Here is a 25,074-nt window from a genome sequence, read left to right on the forward strand (position 1 = left end):
TTGTTGAAGTGGAATACAAAGCAACTTTTAGGAAGTATGAAGTGATGGCTTTCTTGCTACCTGCAGTGAAAATAATAATCAAAATGTTTGATGGTCTTAAGTCATATTTCTATCACAAAATAAAAGCCCCAAACTCTTGAGGGATTTTTTAATAATCCACAGTCCCTTCTCTGGTTCAAGTTCATTCAAGCCAACTTAAAATGTGTAATAACGCTAACAAAAAGATTGAATGAGAGGACATTTGTGGCAGTAAAGTGGCACAAGAACTGATTGCTCTGACAGAACAAATGCTCAATAGAAAGGAGCAACATTTTTTTTACATCTGCTGTCCTGGATCTCAAAATCCAACTGATAGAGGATGGTGATCGGAGATGTTGAATTTGCTGAGATTGTCACCAATTTCTATGATACTTTCCTAAAATTGTGCAAAACTGGGCCAAGCCTTTTGCAAAGCTATGTTACTTTAAATGGGTTTTGTTTAATATCCTTCCATCTTGATGTGTTGTTCAACAGTGTCCAAAACATATCCAAAATTGACACCGACATAATAAATGTAATAGATGAAGACAAACTATTCAATGAAGTGAATTATGTGAAGAATATATGTGAATCTAAGATTGAGCAATGGAAGAAATGTGTTGTGATGCTTAGCGACAGGTGGACTGAGACAATTCAGACAATGAAAAATGAAGACATTGGGAACATAATATATATTGTGAGTTTTGTGTTAGGAATACTGGGCACACAAAGCATCATTAGAGAGGGTGTTTTCTTTAATGAAAGCATTTTGCAGTGATGAAAGGAACCAGTTGTCTGTTGAAACTGTACAGGCAATATTAATATCAATAGCACATTTTAAAGTCATTTCTTGTACACAGTCAAACCTATTGGAAGAAATTCAGTCATCTACAAAATATGACAAAAATATTAATAGTGTATATCCTGGACCATCTGCTCAATAAAGATTTGTGTAATTTGACAATTTTAATGTGAGACTAAGTAAGACAGCAATAAATATGTAAGTAACCTATATTAATTTTAATCAAGCTAAACGGTTATGGCATGAAACGAGTACAAGAGGTTCATTTTAACTAGTATGACAGTCGAATCATGTCAACTTGCCTTTAGTGTCCTGTTTTTTTGTTTTAAAAATCTAGTCACCCTAGCATAACATCAACATAAATGTTACAGCATATTGCTCAAAAAACTTTCATAATTTCATAATCACTATATTTATACATAGTCTAGACTCCTTCATAGCTTGAGGCTTATGCCCTAAACGCTTGAGAATAACATGTTATCTTAAAATATAACAAAAGATAGCTGATAACCTCCTGTTATCTGTGGAATTATCTTACCAACTGTTTTTTTTTTTTTTTTTGAGATAATTTCCACAGATAGCAGCAGATATGTTATTTTCCAACTGCCTTTGTTGACTTTACTGTTTGTTTGTTTGTTTGTTATTTGGTTTTTAGGAGCATTAGCAACTAAGGCCATACTGCTCCGGGAATATGTGGTGGTCATTCCCTTGACCTTTCCGCATTTGGTGGTGACGGGCTTGAACCCCGGTCTAATGAAGAAGCGTGTGCTATGCACTGCTGCTGCTCCTTCCCACTTGGCTACGGAGGCACCGTTGACTTTACTTCTGATTAGTTCACACCCCTCTAAGTGCATTTAAGTACATATTTTCAATACATGCTGTAACTGGAATGCTACTTCAAAAAATTGGTTAAACTTTTCTAGTTTATATCTTAAAATGAAACAACATTATGAATTTTCCTAAAAGAAAAACCAGTTTCTGCTATTTGTTTATTTAGTTTTCTTGTTAGGAAAAGCCTATATATTTAACTCCGGAGAATCACATCTTGTAAGTATGGGCTTGGCACACCCAGGGTCCTGAGCTGGATATCATCATTCTTCTTTTTCTTGGTGATTTCCTTCTCTCTCTCTCTCTCTCTCTCTCTCTCAGGGTAACTCAGAAATTTTTTTTGACTGGTACAGCATAAGCCTCAGGCTTCCTTGCAACAATATGGCTAATAATAATATTCCCTAACCATGTAAGTCTGAGTAAACAGACACTGTTAAGGTTCATCTTTTCTCATAAGTCTAAGCAAGGCCCTCATCTTTGGTTAAGTAATGATTAAAGACTAATCATTATTTATCTCCATAGAGCATTTAAGCAAGCTCCAAAAGGGACCCATGTATTTGTTTATATGTTTCCTAAATCTGAAATGCCTTCCTTATTGAGAAACAAAGTCAATTTCAAAATGCTTTCAACACTAAGAGTAATGCATTACTTTAAACTTTGGTTTGGGGTTAACTGGCACATTAGCAATTCAGGGTATAATGCACCAAAACCAAGTCATATAAAAGATCACAATTAAGATTTCAGTGACCTAAGTCACTATGTCAAAATGTATAACAATAAAAATATAAAACTGTATAAAAGGTAAAATTTAAATAAGATCTTAATGGTTTAAAGTTTTTAAATGGCTAAAAACAACTGACAGATTGTTGTTGTCAGGTAATATTTGACTAAGGGTATAAGTCTATGACATATTTTTATCTGGGTGGACACTCAGGTAAAATATGTCATACAGTTAAAAAGGTGTCACAGTCCTCACACATAGGAGAGTCACCGGCCCTCCATAGGAATGAATGCATAAGGTGACTGTCCTATGCAGAGGCTAGCAATAACAGCTTCATCTCTGCTGTTCCTATGCAGACTAGACTACCAGCATTTGATTACAGGCTTTATTTGATATATCGTGTTGGTGATCTGGTCGTAGTCTGAATAGGGGACTATTCAGACTATGCCCCACAACAGAATACAACTGTTGTGGGGTTGCGATGATCTGGCAACAGTGTTACCAGTTCATTACCCCGATCGCAATGTGGCTTGGAATCCAGCAGAAATGGATGTTGAAGGAGAGACTGTAACATCTGCTGTATCTGGGTTAGGAATGGATGAAGATTTACCTCATTAGTGATAAAGACTAGTATATTTAAAGATTCTGTATATACCACACACTTTTGGTAATTGTGGTTTTTGTGGTCCAAGCTAACCCTATTGCATACAACTCAGCTGTGTATAGGCTGCATTTGTAGGGAATCTTCCTAGATATAGTGTTATCTGGGAAGATGGCAGCAGATTTGACAGATGACTCTGACCGAGCCAACAGTAAAGACCGGCAAGGAGTCAGAGTATTCAGCTCCGTGGGCAGCTTAGAGTTGTTGGTAGACAGAAGAATGGACTGGTGGCCTTGTCCCAATTTTTAATAGAGAGGTCGCATGATGGTAATCGAACATGCCAGGGTGGAAGTAGTTGCCGTGGTGACTGTGCAACATTATCTGTCATGATATTATGCTTTCCGAGCAGCTCTTGGATATGAATACCAAAGGGATGGTTGGCAGTCTGTTAGGTTTTATAGAGACTTTACCAGTGTGGTTTAAAAATGAATGTCCACGTCGCATTGTCAGACAGGGAGTTTAAAAGTTTTTTTTTAGTGACAATTGCTTTTGTCAGAGTGACAGTGATTGTTCAGATGCTAGACGTATAAACTCTGGACAAGGGAAGTTATAAATGCTCCAGTAGTAATCTGATGGCTTGATGATGAAATGGGTCTAGCCATTGAAGTATGCTGTTTCTAGCAGATGCATACTGATGGGACCCATAATTTAATTTAGATTGGACAAGTGCATAATAAAGGTAGAGTAAAGCACCAACTGGTCCACTCCTCATTTATAGGATGAGATGGCCCATAGGAAGTTCAGTCCCCTCGTTCAATTTGTTTGCAGTTGATGGACATGTGGTAGGAATGTCAATTTATTATTGAATATAAGCCCAAGAATTTTGTTTCAGGTGCTACTGGAGTGATGTTTTGTTCACACTTGAGTTCTGGTTCAGGGTGAAGGTTCTGTTTGTGACAAAAGTGCACATAGACAATCTTCCGAGCAGAGCACCTGAAACTATTAACCACTGCTCAAGAGTTGACATGGGCAATCTTTGTGCAGCTGCTTTTCAATGACCCTCATATTGCATGACTGCTTTCACAGTCATGCAATATAAGTGCTAGTCATCAACAAAGAGGACACTGTTTATGGTTGGAGGAAGTTGTGCAGTAATAGAATTAACAGGCAGTAAAAAGCATAACACTTAAACTTGTGGAAAAATGTCCTCTTGGCAAAACAGCCAAGAGAGAATGGATTCTACACAAACTTGGAATGACTGGTTTGTGAGGAATTTGTCCCCTAAGATGACCAAAGTTATAAATGTCTTTTTTAAAATTCCAAATCTCGAAGCCATGTCACATGCTTGTCAGAGGTGAATTAAACTCTGGCAGATTTTGTAATAACTGAGAGCAAAGTGGAGGAGAAACTGTTGAAAATAAACATAAGAAAGGCACTTGGGGTGGATGGGATCTATCCAGTTATATTAAAGGAGGCAGCAAAGGAAGTAAGCAACCTTTAGCCATAATTACGAGAGCTTCCTTGGAATCAAGGGAGGTACTCATGGACTGGAGGAGTGCAAATATGATCCAAATTCACAAAGGAGGATCAAAGGGTGACTCAAGTAGTTACAGACCTGTTAGTTTAACTTCTGTTCCAGGGAAATTAATGGAGGCACTGGTTAAAGAAGCACTGCAGGATCATCTAGACAAGAGTTCAGCTATCGCTGGGACACAGCATGGGTTTGTTAAGGTAAGTCTTGTCTGATCAATTTGATTGGATACTATTATGTGGTCACAAAGCAACTGGATGCAAAGAATAATTTTGATATCATATATTTGGATCTTAGAAAGGCTTTTGATACTCTTGCACATGGAAGACTGCTGCACAAATTGGAGCAGTGTGGTATTGGAGGTAAATTGCCGGTATGGATAAAGGGATGGTTGAGTGGGAGAAGACTGGATTCAAAGAATAATTTTGATATCATATATTTGGATCTTAGAAAGGCTTTTGATACTCTTGCACATGGAAGACTGCTGCACAAATTGGAGCAGTGTGGCATTGGAGGTAAATTGCTGGTATGGATAAAGGGATGGTTGAGTGGGAGAAGACTGGATGCAAAGAATAATTTTGATATCATATATTTGGATCTTAGAAAGGCTTTTGATACTCTTGCACATGGAAGACTGCTGCACAAATTGGAGCAGTGTGGCATTGGAGGTAAATTGCTGGTATGGATAAAGGGATGGTTGAGTGGGAGAAGACAGAGTCCAAGTTTAAACAGATTCCAAGCAGTAATCAGTGGACACTGCTCTTCATGGACTAATGTTATTAGTGGAGTCCCCCAGGGCTCAGTGTTGGGTCCATTGTTGTTTTCTGTATTTATTAATGATATTGATGATGGTATATAAGACTTAACGTCCAAGTTTGCAGACAATAAAAAGGTCGGCAGGGTTTTTAATGACACCAATGACAGTACGCTGCTGCTGCAACAGGATGTAGAAAAGTTGAGCAGATGGGCAGAGAGGTGGCAACTGAAGTTTAACATTGACAAATGTAGATATGTGCATATGGGAAGCAGTAACCCCAGAGTAACGTATCAACTGTGTGGTACTAAACTGACAGTGGTAGAGAATGAAAAGGACCTGGGGTAATTTTGTAGGCAGATATGGTTTTCTGAGCATTGCAGATGGTCTGCAAGAGTAGCTCATTGTGTCTTGTCAATGATATACAGGAATTTTTCTAGTAGGGATAAGGAGGTGATTATCCCCTTGTATAAGGCAGTGATCAGGCCACACCTTGAGTACTGTATACAGGTCTGGAGGCCTCATTTTAAGAAGGATGTAGAGCTGCTGGAATGAGTACAGAGAAGGGCAACAAGATTAGTGAATGAAGCAAAGTGTTGCTCTTACGAAGAAAGGCTTAAGTTTTGCGAATTACAGTGTCTGGAAACTAGGCACCTGCGAGGTTATCTGATTGAGGTGTATAAAACCTTGAATGGTTTCAGCATTCTCAATGCTGATGGAATTCTTCCTCCTGCTCAGAATAATCGCCTGAGAGGGCATAAATTCAAACTGAGGAAAGACAGTTGTAGGATAGATGTGTGGAAGTTTGCCTTTAGCCAGCGGGTGGTTGGTTGCTGGAACAAACTTCAATCTGTCATTGTAGAAGTTAATAGCTTAAACAGATTCAAGGCAGAATTAGATAAACATTTGGAGCAAGTGGGTGGGTGAAATGAGAAGAGTGGTTTTTTTTTTTTTTTTTTGGCTGATGCTATATAAGCTTTCTTTCTTGCATCATGTGCCTTTAGTAATGCTAATATCAAAGAAAACTGACACCTGATGTTTGCATTTCGGAAAACATCATAAATAGATGTTCCCAGCTGGATTAAATGGCTGGGTGTTGATCTGTGCCTTCATACTGTGTCCAAGAAAGGAGGTTGCTAACTTCTAAATACTATATAAGGCAAGCACTGACCCTTCTTTCCAGGAACTATACAAACCGCTGGTTACAGCAATGGAACAAGGATCCCAAAATATATTTTTGGATCCTTTCTGGTTTTGGGAAGGCACAGACAATTACCTTATGCCACAAATCTGGACTCTGCTCTTCAAGATAGATCCTGTTATAGATACAGACAGAGCAAGAAATCCAATGATCCTGATGAAAGATGTTTAATCATCTCATAATGGATATCATTTTGTCCGATAACTCTTAAATCAGGCCAACCTTGAATAGAGAGAGTATCATTTTCGAACCTTGGATAGAGAGAGAGTATTACTTTCAGCTTGCACTATGTTAAAGGCTCATTTAAGCCTCGCAGAGATGACAACTTCAACTGCTGCTTTTTTTATTTTTGTTCGGAGACTAGAAACAGTGGGGGATAAGATGTTTCTGATGATACTTTTGCAAATGCCACCCCTAGAGCCTTCACAATCAAAGTTGGGGCTGAAATTGTATATCTGTTATGTTCCAGTATCAGTGAAGAGCGTGATATACAGTGCGTCTCAAAAATAAACGGCAAACTTCAGGAATGAGTTCCTCATATGTAGACAATAAAAATATTTTATATCAACATAGTTCCGTAAATGCTTGGTTTCCGAGTTTTGAAGGTCTGTCTATGACAGTTAACTGTTTACATCACCTTATAGTAATTGTTCAAAATGTCCACCTTCTGCCTGAATACAGGCCTCACATTGACATCTCATGGACTCACGAAGACGATACCAAATTCCTGGCATGTTTCGTATTGTCTCACAACCTGCCACAATTCAATTGCGGAGAGTTTCCACATCAGCTACCGAAGTCGAATACACCAATGACTTTAAATGGCCCCACAAGAAGAAATCTAGTGGGTTTAAATCAGTGAGTGTGGAGGCCAGGCAATTGGTCCACCTCTACCTATTCACCGACCAGGAAACCTTCGATTCAGGTAATTGTGGGCTAGGTGACTGAAATGTGCGGGAGTGTGAAGTGTGCTTGTTGACGAATGATCAGTGGTGTGTCGTCCAAGAAATCAGGCATGTTGTTTTCTAGAAAGTTTCTGTACACCTGTCCTGTGAGTTTGTTTGGAAGTACATGGGGCCCAAATAACTTATTACCAAAAACACCTGCCCAGATGTTGAGGCTGAACAGCTGGTGATGTGATGGAAGAATTGCATGTGGGTCTTCCTCAGCCAATACATGCTGATTGTGAAAGTTTTGGATTCTGTCTCGTGTGAACTGTGCTTCATCTGTGAATATCACTAAGACAGGAAAGTGAGGAGTCGTACCACACTGCTGCAAGAGCCACTGGCAGAACATTACTCGTGCAGGGTAATCTGCTGGTGACAAGGCCTGTACCCTTTGCAGATGCTAAGGATACAGTTGGTGTTCTCGCAACACTCTCCAAATAGTCGAACATTGAACAGCCAGTTGCATTGCTATTCTGCGTGTGCTGATTCCAGGAGTGGCATACATAACATCCAAAATCTCCTCCTCTACTTCAGGAGTCGTAGATCTTTGTCATCCTCTATCGGCAGAATGAGGTGTAAAGGTCCCATGTTCACAAAGGCGATAATGGATACCTTCAAACGTTTTCCTGTCTGGACATCTTCGTTCTGGGAACCTTTCGTGGTACACCCGACGAGCCTCCATAGCATTGCCGTCTGCCAAACAGTACATAAAGTGCATATCCGCTTGCTCCTGATTTGAGTACATGGTCAGAATGGAAAACCACCAGATTCGGTCAGTACCTTGTGATGAAGGAAATCACCTGCGGGAGATAAACCATTCCGGTTAATAACTCGGGAACCAAGCATTTCCGGAACTATGTTGATATAAAATATTTTTATTATCTACATATGAGGAACTCATTCCTGAAGTTATGCCATGTATTTTTGGGCCACCCTGTATATATGCCCTTCATTTTTTGGACTTGGTCCCAGATGATTTTGGGTTTGGTAGTCTGTGTGAAGGAAGATGAGAAATAGATCCAAGATTCCTTTTGACTTTGATGTCAATGTAAAAATGTGCTTTGGCACATGCATGTTTAAAGGCTATTAGATTTTCTGCGGTAGGATATCAGCAAAATGTCTTCCTTGCCACTGCTTGGACAATACTTTCTGTGATGTACTTTACTGCATCACTAATCATTTCCTGGCTGACTGTGGTGGTATTAAACACTGCCAGATGTCCGAAGGCATTCCAGTCAGTTTCATCGATCTTCCACCCCGATATCTAGATTGATTGGCATGGTCTCCCATTGAAAAGGTCAGATATTATGGGAACTGATCAGTATCATAAAAGTTGTCTTTGGCCTCCGATGTACAAAAAGGGAGATGGGAAGCAGAGCATACAGGGGCAGATCCAAGAATGGCTAATAGGGCTGGCTTGAGCCCTTGGCTCCCTCAAGTCGAGGGGCACCAAATAACTAACTTTTTTTTTTGTGTTAGGGTATTATTATTAATTTTTAAAATGCTTTTTATTATTTACAGTTAATACAGATACTCTTGACATTTGAATTTTTAAATTATTAATGGTTATAGTTATTATGATCTTGAAGCAGCTTTTCAACAAAATCCTCTACAAATTGCATGGTTTTCTTCATTAGAATGTTAGTGGGTACTGCACTTGCTCTGACACGATCCAGGTAGAACCAAGCTCCCATCTTTCATAGCGAACATTCTAAAATATTATGTATCAACGGTGTGATTGTTATCTTTACTAACAAATGGAATATTAATGAGAGGAGTTAATGGTTCCTCTTAATTAACCAATATTATTTTTCAGAAAGTAACCACATAGATTTAACTTACTGTGCCATACACATTATACTAATACTTAAAAGGGTCCCACTAAGAATGCCAGCCCTGGGTCTCAAGAACTTAGATCTGCCCCTTGGAGCACACACACACACACACACACACACACACACACACACACACACACACACACACACACACACACACACACACACACACACACACACACACACAGTCGGACCTCTATATAAGGAAATTGATTGTTTCCTTGAAAAAATTCGTTAAACAGAAATTTCGTTATAAAGAAATATGACCTTTTTCAACAGTGAAAAATACTGCAAATTCAGAAATATAGTAAAATATGCGGAAAAAAAATCAGAAATAAGTGGGAATGGAAAAATTTTCTAACATTTTAAAACAATTAATTTATTAATACATACATATTAAGAAATTACTGATTACGTGCACAATTTATTAGTACACTTTTAAGAACTATTTTGCAAAATATTTGGTTATGTTTTGTTGTACGCTCCATTTTACTTTACATTGTTCATAAAAATATTTGTATTTGTTTAAACATTCAAATATATTTTCTGGCACATTTTCTTCCAACTGAAAGCCTCAATGCAAAGCTTCAAATGCTGCCAACATTTCTTGTTTGGAAGGTTTAATATTGCTATTTCCTTCATTTTCATCCAACTCATCGTTGATATTGTCACTAGTTGTTTAAATACACTCCAAAATGTTGGAGTCACTCGGATATTTGGCTACTATGACATCATTATCAACTCCTAAAATTTCGTCAAGAACAATTTCTCCACTGATCAAACCTCTTGTTTAGAGTTATTCCCAAGTTGCTCAATGTCTAGGGGCGGACTGGGTCAAAAATTCTTACCAGGAAAAACTTGTAGCAGCCTCATACTAATGTTTATGGCCATATTGATTATGGCCAAAATCACACCGTGCTCTGGCCCACCGGAGTTTCCCTGGTAAGTCTTATGGCCAGTCCACCTCTATCAATGTTTTGTAGTAGTTCATCCCTCTCACCCAAAAAAAGAAAAAAACCCAAATTATGATATTAGGGATGCCCGTAAATGATTAAACTACTACCCATTAATCTACTGTGTCTGTAAATTGCATGTGTTCTCTGGCCGTTTTGCTTGATGAAAAAACTCGTTTCTGGGGGAAAAAACTTTACTATCTATGCCTGAGACCAACTAACTCAGCCCCGGAGTGAAAAAAGTCCATTAAAGTTCCTCACGTCACTGACGAGATTTGAACTCGGACCTTTTCCACCCAGTGTGGGGAGAACGGTGACGATACCACTGTGCTATCCATACAGACTCATCCCTCTCACCACTGTTAATTGGCATTTTAGCAAAACCTGCTTTTGGAAAACAATTCTTAATTGTTGTTTCCATCACACCTTGACTCCACACTTTCACCAACTCTGATATGCATATCCACAATTCTATAACAGAATCTATAGGTTGGTTGGTTTCTATTCTCAGCATAATTTTTTTTAGTATGTGCCTTCGGTAGTGCATTTTCAAATCCTTGGCCCATGGGCTGCAGTTTAGACAAGGTATTCGAAGGGAAGAAAACAAGTTTCACACTTGTAAGTTTCATAATTATCGAGTGAAAGTGGGCAGGGCAGGGCAGTTGCTGACAATCAATGCGATTTTTCTGTATGCTGTTGAAATTTCAAATCCACTATTCAGAAATTTTTTTCAAAACTGTTTCTTTCCAATGGGTATAGTCCTCTTCGATTGCAATTCCACTTTCATTGGAAATAACTTTTTTGAGTAAGCTATGGCACTCTTTAAATTTGTCCAGCCAACCAGAACTGGCTTTTAATGTTTTATGCCTCAGAAAAGATGCGTACTCAACAGCCTTTTCTTGTATTAATGGCCCTGATATTGGCACGTTTTGGCCTCAACTCAACTTTATCCACTTACAAACTGCTTCACCTACATTTTCATACAGGCATAATTTCACACGCTTCCGGCTGGGTCCTGTTTCCTCAAACAGTTTGAAAATCAAAACAGTTTTTCGGAATGGTTAACACACTCCTGGCAGGAATACCAAATTTTAAAGCAATTTCTTTTTTTTCTCTTTTTTAATGCCTGATCTACACTATTAAACACTTCCACTTTTTCACAATACACTCAAGGATTTCCTCTTAGACACTTGTAAGGTTACTTGCACAGCAACTAAAACAAAACTGATTTAGGAACCACTTGTACCTACCATGTAAACAGAGACGGGTGAAATTTAGTGAAATTGTAGATGACTCATTTCTTCAAAACAGCAGATGAATTTTTGGGATAAAGGATAATCAATCTCTCCAAATTCTCTAATAGGGTGCTAACAGCAGAAAACTGGTTGAACAAACCAAACGTCTGCATCAGGAATATGCTTTAATCTTGGCTGTGGACACATAGATAGCAGTTGACCAGCGCGACTTCTCGGTACAGTAGTATATAGGATGTACAGGTTTTATTTCTTTTTAGCCATTGCTGACCCACTGTTAGGCAAAGGGCCTCTCCTGAACCTTCCATTTTTTCTATCCTATGCTGGGTTGGCCAGTTTCCTCCTGCAGGGTTTTACGGGCACCACTAAATTGTAAAATGTTTTAGCTCCTAATTCGTGGAATTAATCCCTTTAGCTCCTAAAAGCTAAAGGGATTAATTTTTTAATCATATTAGCTTTTAATTTGTGCTTTCTATGGCATCAACTCTATTGCCTAAAGACCAGAGGTACGAACAATGTGTACCCGTGTCTCTCAAAATCAGTTCGTTATATGGAAATTTTCTTCGTCATACGGAAACTATTTTCAATGTATATATATATATATATATATATATATATATGGAGAGAGAGAGAGAGAGATCAATCACAGTAAATGTATGAGTAGGGGTGTGGAAGGGCCCGGTCATTGTTTTCAAGCATATGCTCAATAGTTTGACCCATTCCATTGATATTAGCACCACCCCAAAGAGTATTATGTCCATTGAAATCCCCCAGTAATAAAAAAAGAGGACAGCAAATTGCTTAATGAGATCATCAAGGTCTGCCTGCTGGATGTTGTTCCCAGGTGACAAGATGAACTGCTACTGCCTCTAAGTTGTAGGTGGCTTAGCCTGAAAAGGGGTATGGTTGCCCACAAGAACAGTAACTCCTCTGTCCTCTGTGGTTAGGACTATTCCCAGATCTGTCTTTGTGAATAATTGAACGGTTATGCAAGTAAGGGTCTTCATTTGTTTGTAAAAATATCTCCTATAAGCAAAAGCAGGCTGGTTCATGTTTATGAAGGAGGGGGCCTTGATGTTATTGGTATTTTTATGGAAGCTACAGTAAAAATTTCAATATGGGCATTATTTAGATTTGTAGGGTCTGTCTGGTGGCTTCCAAAGGGCTGAGGGCCGCATTGAGCACAGGTAGGGTTAGCATGACAGGACATTTGTGAGTGATTGTACTTTTGCCACTTAAAACACCTCAGTGAATTTGGTACACAGATCCTAACTGGGCAGTTAGGATCTGTGTACGTAAGTAGCTTTAAGTAGCTTGCCTTAATGGAAGTTGGATGCTGTGGGGTGTTAAATATTAGGAACAACTTGAGTAGGAACAAGATTCCCAGCCTTTCGCATTGATATTCTCTTGACAGCTGTTACTCCTTGTTCTTTCAATTCAGAGCAGATCTCTGCTTCTGAGACGCGAAGAAGATCCCACTCTGATGTAATGGCGCATGATGAGTTCAAAGTTTCATGGGAGGTTATGGTGACAGGTATTCCCCCAAATGAAGTAGCTTTCAGAATTTTCTAGGCATGTTTTGGATTTGAAGCTTTCACTAAAAGGTCTCCACAATGCAGCCTTTTTGTGGGTTTTGGGATTCTGCTAACCCTTCTAATCCTTTCTGGATGAAGAAGGGTTGGTCTGGGACTACCTGTCTTATCGAAGCAGCGGCCAAAGTGGTGTATTAGGGCTGAGCTCTTCACACACAGGATTCCTCCCTTCTGAGTTTCCATGGGTTTTGGTGCACAGCTGCACATGCCAAATTCCAATGATGTAACCCTGGAACCAAAGTATGGGCATTGGATCCCATAACCTGGAAGCCCCTCACCATGTACAGGTGCCCACGTTCAGGGCTTACTCTAAGATGATATCAGCTGTGAGTAGTTTGCAGTGTTACTGAATTCTAAATTATTTTTTAAGAACTAACTTAAATTATTGACACAGTTCTCCAGGCATGTTAAGAGGAGTGGGGGCACAGGCAGGTTGGCTGCCCTGGGCTTAGACATTATGGAGGGAGCTTGAAATTGCAGTCTGAGCCCCTTACAGTAAAAGGCAAGCCAGACTGGTGGGGCTGCTTGCACTAGGGTCTTTGCTGGTTCTCGATGCTCAGTTTTCTCCACTGTAAGTAAAGAACAATTATATCTCTGTTCTTTTAATAAACCTTTTTCCCTACACTATATATATATATATATATATATATATATATATATACACAGTATTTATTATGTATATGGTTTGTGGTTGTGTAGATTCTGAACTAAGTTTGAAGTAAAAAGAAAAATTTTACTAAGATATGTGTATTTTATTTGTGAGGTATTTCAGTCCCATTGTTAAAATACAATGGATAAGAAATAGCTAAACCTTTTTACAGATATATTTAATATAATGGCTATGGATCTTTATGACAAGATTGCCGAGCTTCTTTTAACAGTAGAGGTTGTACTAATTTTGGAGGAACTGCAACAATAATCACTTCACTTGTTAAAGAAATTTTCTGCTTTACTGATGTTTTATTCCATTGGGACTGGGATTTTCCAAGTATCAGAGCATAATTTCCTCCTGTTAAAAATATATATTATATATCAATTAATAGCTTTAATAATTCTTACTTTTACAACTAACAATAATACCATTTACAAATAATCATAATGTATAAATGTTGGAAAGTTATAATGAATGAAAAAATACAAACTATGAGATTAATATGAACTATTTAAAGATTCAGGAATCATGTTAAAAACATATTTTTAATTAAAATCTAAGTTTCATTTACAAAAAGAATGTGGAGGCTCACTTAAAATAAGTTTTTTCACACTGAAGGTACCAATATATTTAGAAATGGTTACTCATAGAGTCAATAAATTTGAAGACTACACTAAACAAGCAACAGTGCCAACTCTTTTAAAATGCACAATATAGGAAAATTTCACTGGCAGGAGGCAATATATATCATAGGGATTTCTAAGGACCCATAAATTTCAAATATATTATAGTAAAAGTCCATTATTACAAGTATAACATATAACTGAAAGCAAAAATTACAAAAAACAAAATTATTTAATGTGCCATCAATTTAATAATATTAAATGTAGAGCAATTCTATAAACAATAACGAGTGAACTAAACAAAACATTTTTGATAATAAGTACTTTGAATTATGAAGATGATATAATTTTTTTTGTGCATGTTTCTGCAAATATATAATTCTCTTTATCTGTAAAGATACATACAAAAAATTTACACGAATGTTTGTTTCATTGTTGCTGCTCATACTAAGGGAGTTATGTTTTAGGATTGTTTCATTTTTTTTTTTTTTTTGAACTTTCATATAAGAGCTAATAAAAGATGCATCAGGGGCTTCAAAAACTTGTTAATTACTTCCACAGCTTTCACTAAATTTGCTTTGGATGGAATGGTAATTGATTCTTATTTCTCTTCTCTTTGACATTAACTGATCTGGCTTGTTCATTTTTAAAAATTAAATATTAATCATTTAACTGATAATATTAAATATTATAAGAATATTAAATTTGTTAAGGGATCCTTATTAATCAAAATAAATCAATTTGTTTAATCAGCAATTTTTTTTTTTTTTTTTTTATGTGAACCCCAAACACGAGATGTATTAGAACCTATAGTACTTAGTACTGTGCTTGGGTTGGAGGTTGAGAAGACGAAAGAAGATATTTGTTGACATTGGACTTTAACTTCTGTAGATTGTAATTTTCAGGAAATACGTACGAAGGAAGGTTGTTCCAGAAAACGGCAGTTGAATGAATAAATGAGGAAGACGAAAAGTTGGTTCTGTGGATTTGAAGTTGGACAGTAAATGGATGTTGGCTGGTGGCGGTACGTGTTGAGACAGTTTTGAAAGAGAGAGCGAGAATTATAGAAGCCAATTCAGAAGAACAGTGCCCATGGAAGTATCTGTAGAAAAGCATGCAGCAAAAACCGTACGTCTATGAGAAAGCGAGTGGAGAGACTCTGTTAGAGATGAATCATTAATTAACCTAACTGCCCTCTTCTGAATGGATTCAAGAAGCCTGAGAGAGGTTTTGGGGGCACCACCCCAAATGTGGGAACAATATTCCATGGCAGGGCGGATTTGCGATTTATACACATTGAGCAGCTGTTTGGAAGAAAAGTAATGCAGAGAGCGAAAGAGAAAACAAAGTTTTTTAGATGCAGAGGAAGCAATATTTGTAATGTGCTTGTGCCAAGAGAGATTAGAAGTCAGGGTAATCCCCAAAAGAGATATATCATTTTGCCTAGAAATCGGAGTGTCCCTAAAGATAAGCATAGGAGCAGAAGAATCCTTTTTGCGAGATATAAGACAAGACTGAATTTTAGAAGGGTTGAAATCAACTAAGTTGTCTTTGCCCCACTGGAGAATTACCTGAAGATCGGCATTTAAGGAATTGGTAGCAGATTTTTGAGAAGTTGAAGCTGATTGAGCAGGACAAGTTTTCTCAAAATGGAAAGTGGAATGCAATGTGCTATCATCGGCAAAACTATGGATAGGACTGCCAGTCAATGGAAGAAGGTCATTAATATACAAGAGGAAAAGAGTGGGGGAAAGAACTGAACCTTGCGGGACACCGGCATTAGTGGAGAAGTTAGAAGACAGAGAGTCATCTACCATCACCCTCAGTGAGCGATCAGAGAGAAAACTGGATAACCAATTACTAAAAACAGTTGGCAAACCATAAGATGGAAGCTTGTTTAGAAGACCTTTATGCCAAACACGATCAAAAGCCTTTGAGATGTCAAGAGCAACTACTTGTGTTTCACCGAACTTTTCCATTGAATTAGTCCATAAATGGGTAACATAAGCCAGAATATCACCAGTGGATCGACACTGACGGAATCCATACTGGCGATCGTTGATCAGACAGAAGGTTTCTGGGTAGTTTAAGAGTTGGCGGTTAATTGATTTCTTCATTACTTTAGAAAGAGTAGAAGTAATTTCAATGGGACGATAATTGGATGGGAGGGATTTGTCACCCTTTTTAGGAACTGGCTGGATATGAGCAAATTTCCAAGCAGAAGGAAAAACACCTTTGGAATAAGAAAGTGAAAAAAGGCGGCAAAGGATAGGAGTAAGTTCAGGAGCACAGGTATTGAGAACAAGTGGAGAAATACCATCAGGACCTGGAGCTTTCTTAGCATCAAGATTCATCAAAATCCTTCTGATATCCTTTTAACGAAAGCCCACAGGAGGCATTGAATGGAGCGTGTTGGGAATAGTTGGAGGTGTTTTACCAAGATCATTAATACATGAGCTGGAAGAAAAATGGGATGCTAGCAGGTCAGCTTTATCCTTGGCTCAAGTGACAATAGAACCATCTGGTTTTGACAGAGCTGGGAGCATAGATGGGCAAAAGTTGCGACAAGAGACCAGAATGCTCGGCTACCATTAGGGCAAGAAGCAAGTTTTCTACTCTTAGACTGTTCAACCTCTAGTTTGGACTGATTAATAACTGCTTTACAATTGTTGCGAGCTTTGGTGTATGCAGAAAATGAAACTGAAGAATTAGAAACAAGCCAATTACGATATGCAACATTCTTCTCTTGAACAGCCTTACACATTTATTGGAAAACCAAGGTTTAGATAAAGGATGAGATTTTAAAGTGGAGTGTGGGATAAAGGATTCCATTCCTGTAAGAATAATTTCACTGACACGATCTGAGCAAATATTGACATCAGAAGTTTTGAAACAGTAATCTGACCAAGGAAAAGAAGAAAAGAAGTCTCGCAGGTCATCCCATTTTGCATTCTTGTAATGCCAAACAACACGAGGTTGGGAATAGCCATGAGATAAGGGTTCCATTGGAGAAGAGACAATCACCAAGTTGTGATCTGAAGTGCCTAAAGGACCTCTCACTTCGACCGTGTACTTAGAAGGGTTGTTTGTGAGAAAAAGATCAAGCGTATTGGCTGTATGATTAGGATTGTCCGGTATTCTTGTAGGTACATGAACAATCTGTGCTAGGCCATTAGTAATTGCAAAAGCCTCAGCATCTCGACCTGCTGGGTCGGTGTGACTAGAAAATGGAAGCCAGCTGGAGTTGTGAACATTAAAATCACCAAGGAAAATTACCTCACTGTTAGGAAAGTTGGACTGGAGAAAGTCAAGTTGCAAAGAGAGGAAGTCAAAGAGCTCCAAGTGATTAGTGGAGTTGGGAGAACGGTAGAGACAACAGATGAATTTGATACAATGAGGGAGAGAGATTTTAATCCAGAGAAGATCAAAGAGAGGAGATTCCAAATTGCCAAGTCTCTGACAGGGAATATCAGAACGGACATATGCACAAGTACCACCTTTGAGGCAAAAGGAATCATACAGCGAATAATTTGGATATCTGAGATGAGCAGTAGTTGAATCAACCGATAACTGAGATTCTGTCAGAAAAAGTACATGGGGTTTGGCAGACTGCAGGTGGAAATGGACATCGTTGAGATTAGAATTGAGACCAAGTATATTTGTGAAATGAATTAGGAAGTCCTTGGGAGGTTTAGATCTTTTCACAGATTAAGCTTGCTCTATTAGTTTGACAATTCATGGTGTATTCAATAGTAAGAAAAAGTGGATGGGACATGCTGTATGAAGTAATGAAATTTTTGGATATGGCGTACTCGTGGTAAGAATATACCCAGATCCTTGACATAACGTGGCCCCAACAATGCTCCCCGCATACACACTACTCGGACTCCCTCCAGTCACTATCTGGCAGAGTAGAGGTAGCAAGATTATAACACTAGCTGATCCGGAAGCCTCCTAGAGAGTTACCAATAGGTTCGGTCCGGTGTACTAACTAGCGGCTGGCCTGCGAACACTGTTTTAGAGCTGTACCCTCGAAATGTAAGGAATATTGGATCTCGCCACGATGTTCATCATAACCTCAAAAGTCATCAATCATAATGCATGATGGAAGAGAAAGGGAAGGGTTGACCGGAACTTAGCTCTAGAGACTAAAGATGGGTTGCACCACTTCAAGCCTCCAATAAGCAAAGTGGTGGTATTTCACCGGTTGATGAGAGTCATCTACCACCTAGTACTGCCTGTTAACATAGAGGGGCGGCGTTCCTCCATGTGGTGTGGGCGCTACACCTCGACCCCTGCTGACGTTGGTTCACACCTGGGTGGTCACCCACCATGTACTTGTGCATGGAAGTTATACCCAGGATTACTAACAGTCCCACCATCGTGAAGGTGCAAGCAGAGGATTTGGTTGTCACAGACCGTCCGGACTTCGCCGAAATTGGGTCTACTTGACTTGAGTGTCACCTGAATATCAGTTCCATCAGCGTTTTAGACTCCCAGGTAGCAAGTACAGCTTGTCTGGCATATCTGAGAGAATGTCTGTGACAACTTCAAGGACCATCATTAAGTAATTAACATTAATGTTAATTACTTAAAAATAAACAAATTCAAAAGGTGCTGTTAAAGTACAGTGTTGATCCTGGGCAACCCAACTCATACAATGTGTCACTTTTGAAACTAGAAATTTTTGCAAGGACAACATTGAACAAAAAAAACAAAAAAAAGAGAGAAAATTCAATATTTCTGTCACAACATAACTGCCAGTTTATTGGATAATAACTGAGACCCAAATCCTCTGCGCACCTTTAGTTCTGCAAATTGCAGTGTCTCAAGACCAGGCACCTGCACGGATATCTGACTGAGGTGTTTAAAGTCTTGAAAGGATTGAGTAAGCTGAATGTTAATGGTATTCTTCTATTCGCTGATACTACACACACAAGGGAACACAAATTCGAGTTGAGGAAGGATGGTTGCAGGATGGATGTGTGGAAGTGGATGGGTGAACTATTTTTTTTCTTTCTTTTTTTTTTGATTGATTGATGCTATATAAGCTTGCTTTCTTCCATCATTTGCTATTAATACTACTATTACAATAGTGGGACTGTTATGACCTTGGGTATATTCCATCTGCAATGTCAGGAGCACTGCACTTAGTACACTCAGCGATCACTGAATTATGACCACCTACCTAATACTGTGCTGAACTACCATTTGCACAGATAACAGCTGCTATTCTCCTAGGCATTGGCTCCACTAGGTCTGAAGACATCTGTAGGGATTTGCTGCCTGCAAGGCCTTCCACAGTGTCAGAATAGATGATGGTTGTGTCTACATGCCTCACTTCCCACTTCAAAACATCCTATAGTTATTCATTTAGATTGAGGTCAGGTGAATTTGGAAGCCAATCAAGTTGGGTGATATTATTATTAGCCATATGGTGCAAGAAAGCCTGAGGCTTATGCTGCACTGGCCAAAAAAAAAAAAAAAAAAAAAAATTCCCTATTACCCTGAGAGAGAGAGAGAGAGAGAGAGAGAGAGAGAGAGAAGTAGAAAGGTATCACCAAGAAAGGGAAGAATGATGATATCCAGCTCAGGACCTTGGGTGTGCCAAGCCCATACTCGCCAGATGTGAGCCCCTGGATCTTCAATGTGTTCATCACTTTGAACCACTCATGCATAGTGCAGGTTGGATGACAGGGCACATCGTTTCTGGCTGGGAAAAAATGCAACATATCAGGGTGCACATGGTGTCTATATAACTAATGGTAGACCTCACCAGTGAAATTTTGGTCCACATGCACCAGAGATCCTAGTTCTTGCCAGCAAAACAAGCTCCATATTAAGCAACCACTGCCGACTGCCTGGTTAGTGGGCACCATGCAAAATTGGTCTATGGACTCATGTTGCTTGTGCTGCACACAAATACATCCATTGGTGTGTTGCACTAGGCATTTGGACTCATCTGACCAGCACACTAATTTCCAGTCCTCCAGTGTCCAACTAGTGTGCTGTTGACACTATAGCATTTGCTGCTGATGATGATCAGCAGTGAGGAGAAGGTGTCTCTTGGGTTGTCTGCAGTGGAAGCTCTTATGTCTGAGTGTTTGGCACATCATCATTTGGGTTATTGTTCTTGCATTCTCCATATTGTATTGCGATATCAATAATCACAGAATGACCTGCCACTGAGCCTGTACAATGTGCTGCACCCTTTGATCACCATAAACATCCACCTTGAATAATCCTTTACAATTCTGTTGGCGAGAAGTGGATTGTTCCATTTGAAATTCTTTCACTTGCATGACCAGTTGCAAATTACCACTGCCCTAGCATAAGTAGCTGTTTGCCTTTTAATACTGGGAGCTATGCAGCATAGTTCACTACAGATGGGGTGATAATAATTTGGTCATCACTGAGTGTATACTGGAGGTGATTCATTCAGGTGTGAACAATTATAAGCAGAGATTGAGGTGTGGCATCAGCACCACACAGAGGACTGGCTACCCCTCTTTGTCACCAGGGAAAATAATGGAGTTACTGATTGAAGAAGTGATATAGGATCACCAAGACAAGACTGCAGTAATAGTTCAGACACAGCATGGGTTTGTTAAGGGGAAGTCTTGTCTGACCAATTTGACTGGATACTATGATGTGGTTACAAAGGTACTGGATGCAAAAAATAATTTTGATATCATATACTTCAATTTCAGGAAAGCTTTTGATACTGTTGCACATGGAAGACTGCTGTACAAATTGGAGCGGTATGGCATTAAGGGCAAGTTGCTACAAAGGATAAAGGGATAGTTGAGTAGGAGACGGTAGAGAGTGGTAATAAATGGACATTGCTCTATGTGGACTAATGTTATTAGTGGAGTTCCCCAGGGTTTGGTGCTGGGCCCATTGTTGTTTTATGTATTTATTAATGATATCGATGAAGGTATATCAGGCTTAATGTCCAAGTTTGCAGATGGTACAAAGGTTGGAAGGTTTGTTAATGACACTGAAGACAGTATGCTACTGCAACAGGATTTAGAAAAGTTAGGCAGATGGACTGAGAAGTGACAACTGAAGTTTAACATTACAAATGCAAAGTACTACATATGGGTAGCAGTAACCCAAGAGAAATGTATCAACTGTGTGGTACTACACTCACGGAGGTGGAGAATGAAAAAGACTTGAGAGTAATTGTGCAGTCAGATTTGAAGTTCTCTGAGCAGTGCAGATGGGCTGCCAGAGCAGGTCATGGAGTTTTGTCAATGATATATAAGAATTTTGCTAGCAGAGACAAGGAGGTGATTATCCCTTTGTATAAGGCAAAGGTCTGGCCACACCTTGAGTACTGTACACAGGTCTGGAGGCCTCATTTTAGGAAGGATGTAGAGTTGCTAGAATGAGTACAGAGAACGGCAACAAGATTGGTGAGAGGAACAAAGGGGTGCGCTTATGAAGAAAGGCTTAAGTTCTGCAAGTTGTAGCATCTGGAGATTAGTCATCTGTGTGGTGATCTGATTGAGGTGTATAAGACCTTGAATGGTTTGAGCAGGCTCAATGCTAATGGGATGCTTCTGCTTGCTCAGTCTAAGCACTTGAGGAGGCATAGATTTAAATTGAGGAAAGACAGTTGTATAATAGATGTGTGAAAGTTTGGCTTTAGCTAGTGGATAGTTGATTGCTGGAACAGACTGCAATCTGTTGTTGTGGAAGTTGACAGCTTAAGTAAATTTAAGGCTGAACTAGACAAACATTGGTGTGACCGGATGGGCAAAATGGGAAGGATTTTTTTTTTCATGGTCGATGCTGTATAAGCTTGCTTTCTTGCATCATATATGCCTCTGCTAATGCTACTGCTAATACTAGGTGGCAGATGATTCTGATCACATAGTGCAATACCACCACTTCACTTACTGGAGGGGAGGCTTGAAGTAGTGAAAGCCATGTTTATTCTCCAGGGCAAAATTCTGGCAGGCCTCTCCATTTCTTCTATCATATACTGTAAATCACGTCTTTTGAGGTTATGATGGACATCATGGCAATATCTAATATCCTTTACAAAAAAATAGTTTTGCAAGCCAGCTGTCAGATAGTCCATTAGACTAAGCCTAATTGGTGGACTGTCCAGGTGGTATACAGATCAGCTAGTGTATAATCTTACTGCCTGTACTCTGCTTGCTAGTAAGTGGAGGAAATCTGAGTAGTTGTGTGTGTGTGTGTGTGTGTGTGTGTGTGTGTGTGTGTGTGTGTGTGTGTGTGTGTGTGTGTGTGTGTGTGTGTGTGTGTGTGCAAGAGGTAGTGTTAGCATTAGCAGAGGACTATGATGCAAGAAAGCAAGCTTATACAACATCAGCCGAAAAAAAAAAAAAAAAAAATCCCATTTCACACATCCACACATTTATTTAAACTATCAACTTCCACAACAACAGGTGGAAGTGGCCATGTTATGTCATGGAGCTGGGTGTATTCTTTTCTGTGTATATGCCACATCCAAAAAGTTCATTAATTCTTAGAACATACTTCCCCTGTCACCTCAACCATACCTTACACAATGTATCATGAATAGTCAAACTAATATAATAAACTCATCTGTGAAAATATCTATACCTCCAAAAAACTTCACATTCATTTCACAAATATATTTAATCTCATTTCCAATCTTGATGCTGTCCATTTCCACCCATGATCTGCCAATCCCACTCACTTTTTTTGACAGAATCTTAATTATCAGTTGCTGCATATTTGCTCTATTATTAATTTTTACTTTAGTACTTGCACATATGACTGCTCTGTTATTCCCAGTCACAGACTGTCTAATCTGGAATTTCCTCTTTTATCTCCTCTGGCTGAAATGCCCTTACCCTGTTATGTAAAAATTATTTGTTGCCTGCTGTTCTCTGAAGCCTACAAATCATTTCAGAACTTTTTGACTTCATTTTTTTGAAACTCACCTTTCTCCGTCTAACTTTCTTAATAGTGAGGTTCCTTGGTGATTCTGGAAATGTTCACAGCTCCAGCTGGCTTCAATTTTCTAGGACCCAGCTGGTTGAGATGGTGTGGTTTTTGTGATTACTAATGACCTTACACAACTTGTTTAATTTACCAACCAGAATAGCAGACAATTAACCACACACACTTAACACCTCTGACCTTTTTCTCATCAACAACTCTTCAAAGTATACAGTCAATAATAGTGGTCCTTCAGTCCACTAATGTTGACTTTGTACTACCTATGGTGGTACCTGTGATCCTAATTCCTGATGGTCTCAACTCTAATGGAACCACATTCTTTCATTCACAGGAGTGTTCTCAGTCTTGTATCATCAGGAATTATAAGAAAGTGAAATGGAATGATCTACGTGATTTCTATTTATCGTTTCTTTTGTTGGTCTATATTTCTTTCATAACATAAGATATCAAGTTTATTGGATAATAAGTATTGTCATTTGTGAAAACAAATCCTTTGCTTTTACCTGTCAGTGAAGTTATTTTTGTAGGGATGAAATCATTTATTCCACATTCCATCCTAAAATCTCAACCTTTATCTAAACCTTTGTTTTATAATAAAGTGCTAAAGCAACAATTGAAAATCAGTTATTACTCAACTCAAATTTGATTTTGAATGGATTAAGAGCAGAAAACTTGCTTCATGTCCAAATGGTAGTCAAATTTTCTTGCTAAAGCTATTTCGACTAATAGTGTAAGGACCTCCTTACAACTGTTATTTAATAATGAGGGTTATTGATATTGAAAAATTATTAAGGAATATTAATATAGACAACCACTTGAAATATATCAGGTCAAAACTAAATAACAGAATTTGAATAGGATAGTTCAGATAAGTCCCAGGTTTAATTGTGCTCGTTTCGCCTATTACCTTTAAGCAAGAGGAAGATTAATGTAGCAAGGGGGGGGGGAGCATTTTGAACATGCGATTCAATAGGAAACACTGATGGAGCAGGCCGTAGTTAATGAGCACAGATCAGAGTCAACTTTTCTCCCCTAAAGAACAATGAGCCGAAACAAAAACAATTAAGATAAAGATGGAACTCAGTAATGGAGATACTCAAGAAATTTAAGTGCACACTTTAAAATTTCACGGGGGTAATTAACGACAGGTGTAGCAAAGCAAATACAGGGCGTAGATGGGCAAACACAAAGAAGATCTAGAAACTTCTAAATTTCCGGAATTTCCAGTCACCTTTCTAGAAAGTTCCAGAAATTGCTGGAAACCGGAACCCTCTCTAAAAAGGATGGAAGACACACCCACGGAAGAGTATAGGAGACGAATAGGAATTACAGGGGAAGGGATGAAAGGGTCAGCGACTGGTCAGAGAGAAAAGCGTAAGAAATTTTGAAATTCAGAGTGGAGAAAAAAAGAAAAAGTTTTGAGAGAGTCCTTGGAAGTACGTGGAGGAAGACAGTTGTGTGGCAGCGTCGTTGTTAAGTTTTGGGGAGATGGTTTAGTAATGGGAAGGAAATTTCCTTGTGAGAAATTTTGTAAGTCTAAAGTTGGGGAAAGAATGTGTCCATGTGGAAGAAAGAAGATACAGCAGTAGCCAATGTATACAACAACAGTGTGAGAAGCTGATGCAATTCATAGTGAAGGAAGGAGAGCACCCAAGGAGAATTCTAGAGAATGACGTAAGAAAGGATCCTTATTTAACTCAGCAGAGCAGTACCTACGGGAGAGCGAACCTCAGGTAGATTGATGTATTCCAAGGATGAACAACCGCCCGCCTTCTAATCTACGCTGTTACGCTGATGGTTAT

General features: G+C 38.8%; 1 protein-coding gene across 1 annotated transcript in view; it reads right to left on the reverse strand.

Moving 5' to 3' along the window:
- Window positions 1-13,875: 13,875 nt before the first annotated feature.
- Window positions 13,876-25,074, reverse strand: part of LOC150083280 (murinoglobulin-1-like) — an 892,685-nt gene continuing 881,486 nt past the window's right edge. The window contains exon 35 of the mRNA XM_090378459.1: window positions 13,876-14,045. Coding sequence (XP_090234585.1) covers window positions 13,876-14,045 — 170 coding nt within the window. The remainder of the gene's footprint in view (window positions 14,046-25,074) is intronic.

Source organism: Mastigoproctus giganteus, chromosome 7, assembly GCF_048544385.1.
Source record: "Mastigoproctus giganteus isolate SK-2022 chromosome 7, ASM4854438v1, whole genome shotgun sequence".
NCBI lineage: Eukaryota > Metazoa > Arthropoda > Arachnida > Uropygi > Thelyphonidae > Mastigoproctus > Mastigoproctus giganteus.